General features: G+C 48.9%; 2 protein-coding genes across 2 annotated transcripts; both read right to left on the reverse strand.

Moving 5' to 3' along the window:
• Nucleotides 1-280: 280 nt before the first annotated feature.
• On the reverse strand, nt 281-1,216 carry LOC116501693 (olfactory receptor 14C36-like). The gene has a single exon (XM_032207271.1). The coding sequence runs from the start codon at nt 1,214-1,216 to the stop codon at nt 281-283; it is 936 nt and encodes a 311-aa protein (XP_032063162.1).
• Nucleotides 1,217-13,236: 12,020 nt separating this feature from the next.
• LOC116501692 (olfactory receptor 14C36-like) lies at nt 13,237-14,151 on the reverse strand. The gene has a single exon (XM_032207270.1). It carries the CDS (start codon nt 14,149-14,151, stop codon nt 13,237-13,239), a length of 915 nt encoding a protein of 304 aa, XP_032063161.1.
• Between the last annotated feature and the right edge of the window lie 2,231 nt (nt 14,152-16,382).

Here is a 16,382-nt window from a genome sequence, read left to right on the forward strand (position 1 = left end):
GTGAGAGGGAAACCTGATAATTTTCTCCTGGTTTCTGTAGTTTTCCAAGCAGCCTGGTTCCTTATGTATATAAGGTTTGTTGATCAGGAATAATGCTATAGGTATAAGGATAAGGATGAAGTTAGATGATTAACATGATTTAATTGGAATTACTAGTCACAGGTATAACAAAGAAGGAACAACAACGACAAAAGAAAAGAAACCAAAAAAAAAAAAAAAAAAAAAAAAAGGCTGGGATTTTTGTGAGTTCCTGGAGACCCATACAAGGCTGATGGGCACATTAGTGATCTTGAACTAGCGTTTGTTCCAATATTTTCTGGAGAGCTTTCTTGAGCATCTTGTTCCTCATACTGTAGATGAGAGGATTCACTGCTGGAGGCACCACCACATAAAGCACAGTCACAAAAAGATCCAGGCATGGGGAGGAGATGGAGGGAGGCTTTAGGTAGGAAAACATGCTAGTGCTGACAAACAAGGAGACCACAACCAAGTGAGGGAGGCATGTGGAAAAGGTTTTGTGCTGTCCCTGCTCAGAGGGGATCCTCAGCACAGTCCTGAAGATCTGAGCATAGGACAGCACAATGAAAACAAAACACCCAAAGGCTAAACATCCACTAACCACAAGAAGCCCAGCTTCCCTCATGTAGGAGTCTGAGCAGGAGAGCTTGAGGATCTGGGGGATTTCACAGAAGAACTGGTCCACAGCATTGCTTTGGCAGAGAGGAAGAGAAAATGTGTTGGCAGTGTGCAGGAGAGCATTGATGAACCCACTGCCCCAGGCAGCTGCTGCCATGGTGGCACAGGCCCTGCTGCCCAGGAGGGTCCCGTAGTGCAGGGGCTGGCAAATGGCCACGTAGCGATCGTAGGCCATGACCGTGAGGAGACAACACTCTGCTGTGATGAAGAAAGGAAGCAGTAAGATCTGTGCAGCACATCCTGCATAGGAGATAACCCTGGTGTCTCTCAGGGAGTTGGCCATGGCTTTGGGAAGAGTGGTGGAGATGCAGCCCAGGTCGAGGAGGGCAAGGTTGAGGAGGAAGAAGTACATGGGGGTGTGGAGGCGGTGGTCACAGGCTACGGCTGTGATGATGATGCCATTGCCCAGGAGGGCAGCCAGGTAGATGCCCAGGAAGAGTGTGAAGTGCAGGAGCTGCAGCTCCCGCGTGTCTGAGAATGTCAGCAGGAGGAACTCGGTGATAGAGCTGCTGTTGACCATTTGATTTTTCTGACCATGGGCTCCTGTCCAAGGAGGAGAAGTCAATGACAAGTGAGGACAGACTAACCAAATTCTTACAGCCTTCATCCTTCCACAAAGAACCTCATCCAACTGCCTGGATGGAGCTCTGAATTATTGTTTCCCGAGGGTGCAGTGGGGAGCAGGGAACTCTGCTATGGGCTCTGGAGGAGTCCATTCTGCTTTGCAGCAAGAACATTGGACCCAGCAGTGATTAGTGATTTCTGGTTAGATACGCTTATGACATCAAAGACCTTTGCAGTATTGCTGCTCCCAACTCACCAGACTGCAGAGCCACGCTGTGGGGATTTTGTTTTGTTTCTTTTGTTCCTGTTGCCCTGGTCAAACCTGAGGAGCCTTTTTTGCAGGTAGACAGCCTTGGCATTTCCACCATCCTGCAAGTGCTATATTGGTATTCCTGGGAGGCAGTGGGACAGAATCTTAGTGCAGAGTGAGGAGAGTCTCTCTCCCCATCTGTCTTGCTCTCAACTGCCTTGTGCTGGCAACTCTTTGAGCTAGTTCATGGTCATACTTGGGTGTTCCCCTGAAAGGGAACTAGGCAGTGCTGGGAGCTGTGCAATTTTAAATAGTGTTTCTCCAAAATTCTGCTTAATAGAAAGTGAGCTTCATCGCGAAGCCAAGGACTGCATTGCAAGCCCCACAGGTTAGGAGGGGACTTGGACACCTTGACTGCAAGGAGACTTCTGCATGGCAGGACCTGCAAGAAGCATGCCTGAGCTGCAGCCGAGCTTCTCTGTCCCCAGAAAACCTGAGAAGGAGAACAGCAGCAGGACAACTGAGTGGAGAGAGAAGGAAAACTGTCACAATGCTCCTGCCAGGGGAGGGACGCAAGGCCAGGGAGGGACAGATGGATGTTTGGGAGCATCTACTCTGCTGGGGCTCAGACGGCAGAGGAGGCAGCTTATGTCTTGGTCTCCATGGCCTTAACCAGGAAACCAGGGGGGCTTTTAGGGGGAAAAGCATGTTCACTGAAGGACTGACCGGGAGGTGTCCAAATCCCCCCTCCCATCCTTTGCTTTCAGCACCTGAAGTTTTACTTTCCATCCCCCCAACAAGGGAATCAAGAGTAGAAAACTGAAAGCACAGCGCCCTTCCCTTCCAGGCAATGCCTAGAAAGGGGGTTAGGGAAGAGCACCCAGCAGAAATGTCATAGAATCATAGAATGGTTTAGGTTGGAAAGACCACATAATTCCGCCCCCCTGCCATGGGCAGGGACACCTTCCACTAGACCAGGCTGCTCAAAATTCCACCAACCTGGCCTTGAATGCTCCCAGGGATGAGGGAATCAGCAACTTCTCTGTGCAACCTGTTCCAGTGACTCACCACCATCAGAGCAAAGAATTTCTTCCTTATATCTACTCCAAATCTATCCTCTTTTAGTTTAAAGCCACTACTCCTTGCCCTATCACTACACCCCCTGACAAACTGTCCCTCCTCAACTTTCCTGTAGGTCCCCTTTAGGTACTGGAAGGCTGCGATGAGGTCTCCCCAGAACCTTCTTTACAGCAGGCTGAAAAACTCAGCTTGTCTTCATGTGAGAGGTGCTCTGAACATCCTCTGAACGTCCTTGTCACCACAGTGAATAACAAATGTGAGTAGAGACACAGAACACCTTGTGGAAAGCAGCAGGACCCTGCCCTGCCTGGGGGGCCCCTTCCACCCACAACTTCTCCCCACAGCGCCCTGGGCACCCTTGCCTGCACCCCCAGCTTCACAGCCCTTTACATGTTTCTACTAAGACCTCCTGGCAGTCCTTCTGAAATACCTGATGGGGTCTGAGCTACACACAGTTCTGTAGACCCTTCCAGGAGCAGCTACAGCCCTGTAGCCAGAGGTTTACCGTCTCAAGGGTGGTAATGGTTGTAATGGTTTCTCCTCTAGCGACATCTCAACATCGACCCACTCCAGCCTGCCCCTAACCTCTCTTTCACTCTCTCCTCTCCCCTTCTCACCTGCAGGCAGTGCCCCCAACCCTGCTGCCCTTTGCAGAGGAGCTGCTCCTGGGCAGAGCTTTGCCTCTTAAGAGGTGCCCAGCCCACTTGCCAGGAATTTTCTCTGTCCCAGGAGCCCAGCCCAGCTCATGAGCAGACGCTCAGTCTGCTCCCAGGTCATTTTAATGACTCCTCTGGTGTGTTTGGTGATGACCCCATGAACCTCAGGCACGGAGAGGAGTTTCAAGAAATCTCTCAAGTCCAAGTCAGATGCAAACTCCCAAGTTTCTTGGAGTGTCCCACTGAGGGCCATTACTGACAAAGACTCCCTTGGAGCTCATTAGAGCAGAAAATTGGAGGAAGCAATCACAAGAAGACAAAGGCAATGTTAAAGCGGCTCTGATGCTTAGAAAACGTTGATGTGCTTCACCAAGCATGATGGCCAAGCCTGGACCCCTGGCCCCTGGGAAGGGAGATCCTGTCCCTCACATGTGTCTGTGTGCTCTTACTAGGGCAATATGATATGGGGATGCACATTGCCAAGTGCAGGAGAATGGTACGACACTTTCCTGGTTTGCAGGTGTGGGTGAGGAGGCAATGAGGCCCAAGAGCTTGAAAGCTAAGATGTCGTCTCATAAGGCTCAGTGGCACAGACAGCAGCCATAGAGAAGGAGACAAAGACCTTGGCTCTACTGGGGTTTTTAGCCTTGCCACAGCCCTTGATCCTCTGCACGCCAGGCTGTCCTATGGATTCCCAAACCTGTGCCTCTTTCTCTGTGGGATGTAGACATTCAACCTTCTTTCCCTTCTTGCTCTCACCTGAACGTCTTCCTGCCTTTATGGATAATGACTCTGTGCTCCCTGATGGTTCCTTGAAACACAAAACCACGGCTGGATCCAGTCTCCTTCTGGGGGACCTGTTGCACCACAACATTGTCCTTGGAGTAATATTTCTTTCTCATGGCCAGTGTCAATCTCCCGAGATAGACTTTGTGGCATTTTTAAGGAGACTGGTTGGCGGAGACCCTTGGGAGGCTGTCCTGGAGGAATGCTGGGCACTCTTCAAGAAAGAAATCCTAAAGGCACAGGAGCAGGCTGTTCCCATGTACCAAAAGAAGCCGGCGTGGAATAAGACTGGCCTGGCTGAACAGAGAGTTGAAGCTAGATCTCAGGAACAGAAAGAGGGTTTATGACCTTTGGAAGAAGGGGCAGGTCACTGGAACTCAGTCTGCTATTGCTGTTAAAGAAAATAAAATGTTTGTGTTTGTTTGTTTGTTGCTTGTTTAATACATAAACAAAACAAGGAGGACTAAGGAGCACCTTCATCTTTTATTGGATGTGGAAGGAAATATAGTGACAAGGGATGAGTAAAAGGCTGAGATGCTTACTGCTGCCTTTGCCTCAGACTTTTGCAGCAACACCAGTTCTCACAGGAGCCTTCAGCTTCACTTGGGGCACAACAACCCCATGCAGCACTACAGGCTGGGGGCAGAGTGGATGGAAAGCTGCCAGTTGGAAAGTCACTTAGGGGGATTTATCAATAGCCAGCTGAACAGGAGCCAGGTGGCCAGAAAGGCCAACAGCCTCCTGGCTTCTACTGGGAATAGTGTGGCCAGCAGGACTAAGGAAGTTCCTCTGTACTTGGCTCTGGGGAGACCACACCTCGAGTAGTGAATGCAGCTCCAGGGCCCCCAGTGTAAGGACATGACGTATTAGGACGAGTCCAGAGGAGGGACACAACGATGACCAAGGGGCTGGAGCACCTATTCTATGAAGACAGGCTGTGGGAGCTGGGGTTCTTCAGCCTGGAGAAACGAATGTTCCAGGGAGACCTCATTGCAGCCTTCCAGTACCTAAAGGGGGCCTACAGGAAAGCTGAGGAGGGACTTTTCATCAACGAGTGTAGTGATAGGACAAGGGGTGATGGTTTTAAACTGAAAAAAGATGGTAGATTTAGATTAGACATTAGAAAAAAGTTCTTTGTTCTGAGGGTGGTGAGGTACTGGAAGAGGTTGCCCAGGGAACTTGTGGATGCCCCATCCCTAGAAGTGTTCAAGGCCAGGCTGGATGGGGCTTTGAGCAAACTGGTCTAGTGAAAGGTGTCCCTTCCCATGGCAGGGGGGATATCATTTCAAAGAAATTATATGATCTTTAGGGTCCTTTCCAACCCAAACTATTCCGTAATTCTCTGAGCTCCCTAGTACCCCACTGAGTCAGCTGAATACTGCAAGGGGCTTCTGCGAACAGCCTGAGCAGGAACTTGATCAATTATCCTCAACTTGGGCACCTGCTGTCATTTCATTTGGCAGAAGACCTTCCCCACAAGGCTCCCGGACGACACCCTCACACAGTGCCCTGCCTCTCCACATCGGTCCACCTCAGCTTGCAGTTACCTGCTTATATCTTGGACCACCTCTGCCACCTCAAAGTTTATCATGAGTTCGTGGCCTCCATTTCCAATAATTCCAATGGGAGCTAAGACACGCAGTTGACACACAGGTGCCTGTTTTGTGCACACCTGAACCGAGGCAAGACAACTCCAACCTCCAGTGGGTTTGTGGTCAATATGGGAAGTAGCAGAGTCTGCAAGCCTACAAACCTGCAGTAGTGACTCGGCTGACTCCCTTCTCCCATCCTGGTGTCCTGGTTTCAGTTAGGACAGAGTTAATTTTCTTCCTAGTAGCTGGTAGAATGCTATGTTTTGGCTTAGGATAAGAAGAGTGCTGATAACACCCCGATGTTTTAATTGCTGCAGAGCAGTGCTTACACCAGGCCAGGGACGTCTCAGCTTCTTGCTCTGTCCTGCCAACGGGCAGGCTGGGGGTGCAGCAAGAGCTGGGAGGGGACAGAGCCAGGACAGCTGACCCAAACTAGCCAAAGGGGTATTCCATACCATCTGACGTCATGCTAAACAATATATAGGGGTGGGTAGCCGGGGGGAGGGGGCCGGACTGCTCGGGGTTTGGCTGGGCATCGGTCAGCGGGTGCTGAGCAATTGCATTGTGCATCACTTGTTTGTACACATTATTAGTAGTAGTAATATTATCATCATTATTGTTATTATTATCTTCCTGTCTTAATACACTGTCTTTATCTCAACTCATGGGCTTCACTTTCCCATTTCTCTCCCCCATCCCAGCGAGGGAGGGGGGAGGGTGAGAGAACGGCTGTGTGGTGTTTAGCTGCCGGCTGGGTTAAACCACTACAAGTATTATTTGCATAGTAATACAGATACACTTTGGATAGTATGAGAAAAAAGCTACAAGTCAGTCTTTCCACAGTTTTGACTTTACTTTATTCAGAAGAGGATGCTGTTATATCCCCAGCATCATATATCTGATTACCATATTCTAGGCAGGCAAAACTTGGCAACCACCAACATCAGGAGATTAATACACCACATATTTCAGTCAGTTTTCCAAACACTGGATTGTCTAGGCATACTCTTTTCTAAATTTGCAGTGGTTTGGGAGAAAAAAGTACCCAATTACTACGCATCTTCTGCAACTGCTTGATCCCCATGCTGGATATAGCTCATTTACTTTACTCCAGTCCAGTGAATAATGAAACAAAATGTCATACACAAATCATCTGGCAGGGCGACACACTTCCAGTTAGCATCCAGAGCCATCTGGACCCATGCTAAGAGAAACAGTAGTTTACAGCCTTGACATCTTCTGAAGCAAGAATGCTAGAATGCATGGAAATGGTGAAAAGCTGCAACGCTTAAGTTCAGACTGCACATTAGGAAACAATTCTTTACTGTGGGGTGATCAAACCCTGGAACAGGCATCCTTGAGGGGTGGTTGACACCCCATGACTTCCAGTGTTCCAGAGGCATTTGGGCAATGCCCTCAAGAATATGCTTTAACTTTTGATTATCCTTGAAGAGGTCAGACAGTTGGACTCGATCTTTGAAGGTCCCTTCCAACTGAACTATCTTATTCTAGGAAAACTTGCTTCCAGCTCTCTCGAGATAGTAGCAGCATCATTGCTAACAAAAAGCTTGGCCAGATGATTGCACCCATTTTGTTCATTGCTAAAGGGGAAAAGAAATATCCATTAGGCAACTGTCACTTTGCACAGAAATACTGTTTCCATAGTATTTTGGTTTATCTCACACATTAAAACATTACCCTTGTTTATAATTTAATAATCCAAAGTATTTTTTTGTGAAATAACACTCAGGAGTGTGTTACATCAAGGGGAACTCATTCATTTCTGAACAAGCAGTTTTCCCTTCAGAAATATTGGTACAGAATTTAACTAATCAAGACTGAAGATCATGGTTTTGGTGTATGTGTCAGAACACAGTACGGTTACATGCAAGATGACTATCTACCAGGTTATCATCTTTTATTTTCTGTAGGTCTCCCATATAGGAGGAAGACAGCAAAGAGGACACAGTGACCTTACCAGTTAGTACTCCAGTGATTCATCAAGACTTAACATTTTGTCTTTTTTTTTTTTTTTTTTTTTACCATATAATTCACATTCTCCATGCCATCATCTGGTAGTAGCTACTTCACTAGTGCAGGACTTACAGGAGCACTTCTTTTTTTCCAGGTAGGAAGCAGAATGGTTAAATGATGAAATGCTTCCTGAAAATGTTACAGTTGTCAGCCAGGAAGTCTGTGGCTCTTTTCCTGTAGGGTCGTGTCACTTGCCAGCACTACATCATGCTAGGTGGAATGCCAGACTAGACTTCAATTACGTTGCCCCAAACAGTACCCGTTTGTATTAAAAACATTTCTGAGGCAGTGTATATACAGTGCTGTTACTCTCCTGTTGTGGTTTAACCTGGCAGGCTGCTAAGCAGCACGCAGCCATTCGCTCATTCCCCCACCCTCCCAGTGGGATGGGGGAGAAAATTGGGAAAACGACAAAGTTAGAACTTGTGGGTTGAAATAAAGACAGTTGAATGGTTCAGTAAAGGGAGGAAAACCAATAACAACTACAATTATAATATATCTACAAAAGGCATGATGCACAATGCAATTGCTTACCATCCACCAATTGATACCCTGCCAGGCCCCAAACAGCACCTCTCCATCCATGGGCAACCCCCAAAGTTTTGTTGTTCTGCATGATGCCATACGGAATGGGACATCCCTTGGGCCAGTTTGGGTCTCCTGTTCTGACTGTGTCCCTTCCCAACTTGTTTTTGAGCATCTGCAGCCTCCTCGCTGGCAAGGCAGCGCGAGAAGTTGACGAATCCTGGGCTCTGGGTAAGCACTGCTCTGTCACAACTGAAACACAGCTGTGTTATCAGCAGCATTCTCATACTAAATCCAAACCACAGCACCACACCAGCTACTACGAAATGAACTCTCTCTGAGCCAAAAGCGGGATAAGCTTTGTCATGAAAATCAAAGGAGGCCTACTTTTGTTTGTCATTCCACAATCCAGAAATAACACATTATTTCTTTTACTTCAGAAGCACTTTCAGTTCTGAGGGTGTCTCCCCGGAGTCTTGGAAAAGACATACACAGGTAAGGAAAGAGCTCAGAGAAACTGCAGCATGGCATTTTGGCTCAAAACTAAGGACTAGGTAGAGATAGAAGGAAAAGCAGAAGATAAGGAGAGAGATGAGCCGGAGAGATGCTTTGATTGTGTTGGAACATGGTCAAAAGTGAATTGAGAAGGTCACAGCAGAGGCATGATGACATTACTCGGGAAGAGGCAGCTCCTAGCTCTAGCTGCATTACCACAGCTTGTCTTCCATGCCTTTTCACAATCAAAAGCCAACAGGCACTGGACAACGCCAACATTAAGAGAAGTGAGGAGATGCTTGGTGAAATGGAATAACCAAAGGCAAAGCCTCCCGTCTGATCCTGTATGACGAAACACAATGCACTTCAGCAAAGACACCTAGAACACTGCTGTACGATTCTTGGTTGCATGTGAAGCAGTCACGCACTTTTGAGACTCACTTGCACTTTTATCAACTTCTCTGTGCTATTTTGCATGTTTTGATCTTTGGGTGCTTTCCTATAACCAGCTGGAATATCCAAAACATTTTTATAAGATTATCTGAATACTTACTTCTATTACTAAATCTGTTTTTGTTGCATTCTTTGTGGGAGGGTAAATGACTGGGGGGAAAAAAAAAAAGGGTCAAAAAGTTGCATGCAACTGATTATGACTGGACGTTACGGTAGTACCAAAATATTTACCCACATTTAAATCTGTTAGATACCCTTACATCAAATCTCTTTACTCTTTGTGGCACCTGGCATCTGGATTTAAAAAATTTCTTGCTTTCCATAGAAGGATCTCAAATATTGGATTAATGATGACCTCTTTCATAGAAAGCCTAGCAAAGTTAGCTGTCTTTCAGATTTCACTACTTTGGACTCCTCACATTTCTATCTATAGAAGTTGTTTATATTTGGGATTTGGAGTTACTTTCCTTCAAAATGCGCATACCAGCCCCTATGAAGAAAAAGAACCCTATCCTGGCTGAAACCAGGCCATCTCTTTACCTGATTTTCCCCAAGACTCACAGCAGAAGATCCAAAGCAATGGTATGTGGTATGTTAAAGGAATGGGGTTTTACAATTTCAAATACTTCTCAAATTTGTATCCATTATAATATTCTTATAAGATTAAAGGCTCAATACGTCTCTTTTCATAGCTTCTGAACTCTGGTCTCTGTTTTTTCAGTTTTGGACTCTCCAAAGCCACTGGTTTCTCAGCTCCTTCATAAAAGTTAGCTCAGAAATTAAATCAAGGGTTGTTACTGCCTGCCAATTTAGTGTGAACTTTGCAAGCATTCACCCGAAGGTGAATTGGGGATCTTATTAATGTTACAAATATCTTAAGTGTGGGAGGCAGAGGGATTTGGCCAACCTCTTTTTGGTGGTTTATGGGGACAGGACAAGGGGCAATGGCCACAACATAGATGACAGGAAGTTCCGCAGCAGTGTGCGAAAGAACTTCTTCACGGTGAGGGTGACAGAGCACTGGAACAGGCTGCACAGGGAGGTTGTGGAGTCTCCTTCTCCGGAGATATTCAAGGCCCGTCTGGATGCCTACCTGGGCAACCTGGGAGGGGGGTTGGACCCGATGATCTCTTGAGGTCCCTTCCAACCCCTACAATTCTGTGATTCTGTGACATTCCCTTTCTGAGTTTTCTGTAATTAAAATGCTGTTATTTAATTACTCTCTCCTAACTTTCCATCAGAAGTCGTCATTAGGAAGAGCATCCTCGGTGCATGTGGCATGCAGACATTTTCCAGTCTTTTACTCTCTATGGCTAAGAACCTAGAGAGCTGGTCTGTTCTGGAAAACGATCAAACTGATATTAGAACAGTTGCTTCTACTTCCTTTTCAGAGACAAAATACAAATTCAATCTGAGATTTCCCCATTTAAGAATAATACAAAAAAGACAACTGGAACTGCAAAAGTTTTATTATTAAAACAGATTAACTTCAGCACAATCAACCTATGAACTAAGAGACTATGAACCTGTAAGGGGGTGCTGCTATCCCTGCTGTGTCTAGCAGGTGCCATGCCTGGGTGCCATTCTGTCGCCTGCAGCTGCCTTGTCTTGGTCGCAGGTGCAGGTCGGGCAGTGTGGGGCTGCCAGGCGCTGCCAGCTGTACGGCTGCAAAATGGCTGCAGCAGAGGCTACTGCCAGCAAGGCCAGTGGAAAGAGTAAGTGACGGAAGGGAGGCAGGGCAGCCGAGGGAGCCTTCGGAGCTCCTGCGTTTGGGCACAGGGGGATCTGGGAAGGGAGGACGTGGTGTGGGGAGGGAGCAGGAGCGGCAGCTCAAACGTCACCATGACGACCCAGTGTCACCACGATGATATCACAGTGTGGCTCTGGCTGGAGCAGCCGGAGCAGGCATGTTGCTGGTCCTGCAACATAGCTATGGGTGTTTTGACTCAAGAGCCAAGAAGCAAATAAAGCTATTTAAAAGGGATCACCCCTCACCTGGCCGTTGCTTCCCCTTCCCTGTGTGGTCCCCTGAATAGCCCCCTGCTGGCCTCCTTGATGTCCCTCCAGTTTCTGCTTTTGGTTTTCTGCTTGAAAGATAAAAGCAGTAAGCTATTTCTGTAAAGATTTAGTAGAAAGTACAGGTCTTTTCTGAGCCACAGTGTCAGCAAAGAGTTCAATGTCATACTAACTTCAGAGGCTGATGTATTCCATCAGTTTACCCTGATAAACTAACCACAACTTTTGTCTTCTATGAAGTTAGTCAAGCCACTGAAGTTTTTAGATGCATGCACAGGTATGTTCTTATCCATTTACTACAGGCCTGAGCAATAAGCTTCAACAAAAGAAGCCTTCAGTGCCATCCTTTCTGCGTATCACTGAAATACGCAACACAGATGCCACTTCAAAATCTCCAAGGTTCATTGCAAACAGCACACCACATCTGGAAGGATTTCTAGGGCCTCCTTGACAACTTTTTCATATCTTTCACTCACCTGTGCAGTAAACAACAAATATTTCACCTGGCTGTGCATCCGTATTGCTTCTACCTCCTTGGAAAAGGACCATACAACATAAACAAATGGAAAAGCTTACAAGGGAAGCAAACAATCACAAGCAACAAAAACTGACTAAAAATTCACTTGGAAGGAAGTAGACTATTCACAGTTCTATGACCAATGGCAGTGTGAACTAAATCTCCAGAACGGCAGTAACAATAGAGCTTGCCTCTGAGACTGATAATCCCAGCCTCAGAAGGTCTTAGGCTATTTCCTGAAGGACTTGATCAAGAACAAGGACAAAGCTAGTTTCATCTCTAACTTCTTGCTCTTGCATGTTGGAAACCTTCACAAGCATTTTTGCAGTAGGGTGCTGGACCTTTAAAAGAAGTCACACATCTTCGTCACTAACATCTCACCTGGATTGTAGCTCCTGGTTTTTCCTGTGCCTCCAGTATAAGCTCCCTAATTTCAAGATATATCTAAAGATACACTGAATGCATGAAGTAGGAAAAGAAAGCAATACGAATTAACTTAACTGGGTAAGTTCTCTAAAAGCCAAAAGCACAACCACCTATGAAAAAAAAAAATAAATCACAAAGAACCAAACATCCCTGGAAGTCTTCAAAAGACGTTTAGATGTAGAGCTTAGGGATATGGTTTAGTGGGGACTGCTAGCGTTAGGTCAGAGGTTGGACTCGATGATCTTGAGGTCTCTTCCAACCTAGAAATTCTGTGATTCTGTGATTCTGTGATCTCCCCTGCAACATATATTGGATATCCTTGTTATTGGTTCTGTGCTATTTTGACAGTGTGCAGAGGTTTCACTGTCACTTTTGCAACATGAGAGAAGCCTGAATTTAGACCTTTAAGCTGAATTCACATATGTGTATCATACAAACAAGATCTCTACATTACAGTTTAATTCTAGTGTTTTATCCACTTTGGGAATGCACTGTTTTCCCCCCTGTGGTGGTTTTACTCAGGTGGGCAGCCGAGCCCCACCACAACTGCTCTCTCACTCCCCCTCTCCTCAATAAGGAAGGGGGAGAAAATACAACACAGAGAACTCAAGGTTTGAGATGAGAAAGGTTTAATTAAAGGGAAAGGGAATGGGGAGGAAAAAAGAAACAAAGGAAAAAATAAGTCCGCATGCAAGCACAGAGAGAGGGAAAAAAATTATTCTCTACTTCCCATCAATGAGCGATGTTCGGCCATGTCCTGGGAAGCAGGGCCTCAAAACACATAGTGGTTGTTCAGGACGAACACCCCCTCCCCCACGAGATCCCCCCTTTTTGTTGCTGTGTGTGACATCAGGTGTTATTGAATATCCCTTTGGCTGGTTTAGGTCAGCTGCCCTGGCAATGTCCCCTCCCCATCACTTCCCACCCCCAGCCTGCTGGCTCTTGGGGGCTTGCAAGGAGTCCTGATGTTGTGCCAGCACTATGCAGCAACAGACACAACACTTGAGTGATTATCAGTGCTGTTCCAGCTATGAGTGCAGAGCACAGCACTGTGTGGGCTGCTGCAGGGAAAAGGTGACTCCAGCTGAGACAGAGCCAACACACAGTCTAACACAGAGGTGGGAAGTTCATTCCTTCTGAAAATCTTTATTTCATGAGTTTCCTGAGGGCATCCTTAATCTCCTGGTTCCTCATGCTGTAGATGAGGGGGTTCAGTGCTGGAGGCACCACTGAATACAGAACTGCCATCACCAGGTCCAGGGATGGGGAGGAGATGGAGGGGGGCTTCAGGTAAGAAAACATGCCAGTGCTGACAAACAGGGAGACCACGGCCAGGTGAGGGAGGCACATGGAAAAGGCTTTGTGCTGGCCCTGCTCAGAGGGGATTCTCAGGACAGCCCTGAAGATCTGCACATAGGACACCAGGATGAAAACAAAACAACCAAATACTAAACAAAGACAAACCACAAGAAGCCCAGCTTCCCTGAGGTATGAGCCAGAGCAGGAGAGCTTGAGGATCTGGGGGATTTCACAGAAGAACTGGCCCACAGCATTACCATAGCAGAGAGGAAGAGAAAATGTGTTGGCAGTGTGCAGGAGAGCATAGAGGAAACCACTGCCCCAGGCAGCTGCTGCCATGGTGGCACAGGCCCTGCTGCCCAGGAGGGTCCCGTAGTGCAGGGGCTGGCAAATGGCCACGTAGCGGTCGTAGGCCATGATGGTGAGGACAGAATACTCTGCTGTCATCAAGAATAGAAACAGAAAAACCTGGGCTGCGCATCCTGCATAGGAAATGGTCCTGGCGTCCCACAGGGAATTGGCCATGGATTTGGGAACAGTGGTGGAGATGCAGCCCAGGTCGAGGAGGGCGAGGTTGAGGAGGAAGAAGTACATGGGGGTGTGGAGGCGGTGGTCACAGGCTACGGCGGTGAGGATGAGGCCGTTGCCCAGGAGGGCAGCCAGGTAGATGCCCAGGAAGAGCGCGAAGTGCAGGAGCTGCAGCTCCCGCGTGTCTGCGAATGCCAGCAGGAGGAATTCAGTGATGGAGCTGCTGTTGGGCATCTGATCCCTTTGCTCATGGGGTGCTGCCAAAGGAATAAGCCCACTCATAAGTTAGGACTGCTCCGATCCAATCTCTTTCCACTCCTTGCCCTCCAGTCCCACAGCATCACCAAAAGCACATGGCCACTCACCTTCCTTTCAGCACCCTCATGCACCTCCGTGGCTGGAGCTCTGCTTCATGCTGGCTCAGGGCACCGTGAGGAGCAGGATCTCTTCTCCTGAAGGACTCAGCCCTGCTCTACTCTGGCTGCCCCCTTGGAAAGCTGCTGAGATATTCCAAAATTCAACATTTACCTCTCATGTCACCGACTTGCAATGCAGAAGGGCTGCTCAGCACCTTCCAGCAGAAGAAGCTCCTGGGTGTGCTCTAAGAGGTTGCCTGCAGAGAGCCAGCTCGCTGCCCAGCCCCACGCACCGTGCTGTCAGGTCCCACGCACTGAGGTGCTCCGAGGGACCGGGGCTGGACAAAGCTGCACAGCAGGACCTGCACTGCTGTGTGGGAGCTGCTGCAGGGCGTGAGGGGCAAAGCAAGGGCAGCGTGGGCAGTAAGGGGATGGGAGAGCTCCCCAGCACTCCCGCTGGCTGGCGACAGGGCAGACAGGTTGCACTCGGGAGCTTCTCCTCCTCGGGCTCCAGCTGCCAAGGAGCTGACTCAAGCCAGGAGCCCATGGCCTTGGTGACAGAGGCTCTGCTGGCCAGGAGACAACAAGGACTTGTGCCACCAAAGGCCTCTGCACTGCAGGGGCAGGGGCAGGGAGGCGTCTGAATCTCCTTGCCATGGTGTTTGTGGTAGCAGCCCTCTCACCCCGTCTGCTACCTAAGGCTGACCCTGCAGGTGGCTGTCTCCCTGTCCCCACCTCTCCTCCCTGCCCATGCTCACATACATGCCCTGGATGCTCACCCTACTGTGGGAAAACCCTGCTCTGGAGCACATCCTCCTCCACACCAGAGAAACTGGGAGAGTCCTGATGGGTGCTCTAGGCTGTGGGACATGCCAGCTCTACCAGGCACTCACCTACACCATCCCGCAGCCAGAGACTTGCTGGGTGAAGGCTGGTGAAGATTCCTCTTGCAGTGAGCTCGCAGTTGTCCTCCCACCCTATGCTGCCTCCAACCTCTCTCTCTGTTTTCTCCTCTCCCCTTGTCTCTGCAGCTCTGCTCACTTGCCATAAGCTCCCTGTGTCCCAGGAGCCCAGCCCAGCTCAGCAGCAGAGGCTCAGCCCAAGGTGTCACTTGCTCTGCCCCTCTTGCATCCCACAAGATGTCCCTGGGGCTGCAGGGCTGATGGCTCCTGAAGGCAGCAGAGTCGCTCCTGGGGCACCTACTTGGAAGCAGACTGACACAGTCCCTCTCGGCCCCTATGCACACTGGACAGACTGAGTCCTGCAGCAGGAGTTGCCCTGCCAGTGATCTATGTGATCTATGGAAGGCGTCAGTGTTCCCCCCTGGGAACCCCTGGTCCTGCCCCAGTGTCAGGCAGGACACGGGCAGGGCAGGCAGGGATCCCGTGGTGCAGGGCAGGGGTTCAGTTGGGCCAGTGCTGCTCTCTCTCAGCTCTCATCAGTGGCCCTGAGGCTGGCAGCTCCCTTCCTGCAGCCCTCAGACCCCCAGCAGCAGAGACCCCTCTTGCCTCTGCTCGGTGCAGAGACAGTGGGTGCCTGCGGGCCAGCCCCTTCCCTGAGCTCCCCCTGGGTCAGCAGGTAGGGAGGGGGGCAGTCAACGCTCACTCACACACCAAAAACAAACCAACCTTGTTGGCATTGGAGGTGCTAGGGCTGGTCCCATCCTTGTGCATGTGTCTGGCCCTTCTAATGGGGCACAAGTGGGACAGCCCCGCCTGTCTGAGCATCAATTGCAGGGCGCTAGGGAGAGGGCCATTTGTCCAAGTGAGAAGGCACCAAACACTGAGGGCATTAAACCTGCCCTGGGCACACAGTTCCTTGCAGAAAAGCCATTGCTCACAGAGGGTCCTGGGCTCTTGGTAAAAGGGTGTCCCATTACAGGTCCATGCTTGACCCTGGTGGCACAGCTGAGGTGCAGCTGCCCAAACGCGTGCCAACGCCCTCAGCCAGGAAGAGGCAGGGGGACCTGGAGCCCCTTGTGCTGTCACAGGATGGGGACACTTATGGAGATGTGGCAAGGAGCTCGTAGGTCTGGTGGTGCTGTAAAAGACACACGCAGCTTATTCAGGAACTAAAACTCATCAGAGCACCACAGGAGAAGCTGATGGT

This window comes from Aythya fuligula, unplaced genomic scaffold (genome assembly GCF_009819795.1).
Source record: "Aythya fuligula isolate bAytFul2 unplaced genomic scaffold, bAytFul2.pri scaffold_68_arrow_ctg1, whole genome shotgun sequence".
Taxonomy (NCBI): Eukaryota; Metazoa; Chordata; class Aves; order Anseriformes; family Anatidae; genus Aythya; species Aythya fuligula.

Bases quoted from the DNA above. Each gene is read 5' to 3' on its own strand.
- LOC116501693 (XM_032207271.1), bottom strand. From the start codon at position 1,216: ATGGTCAACAGCAGCTCTATCACCGAGTTCCTCCTGCTGACATTCTCA.
- LOC116501692 (XM_032207270.1), bottom strand. From the start codon at position 14,151: ATGCCCAACAGCAGCTCCATCACTGAATTCCTCCTGCTGGCATTCGCA.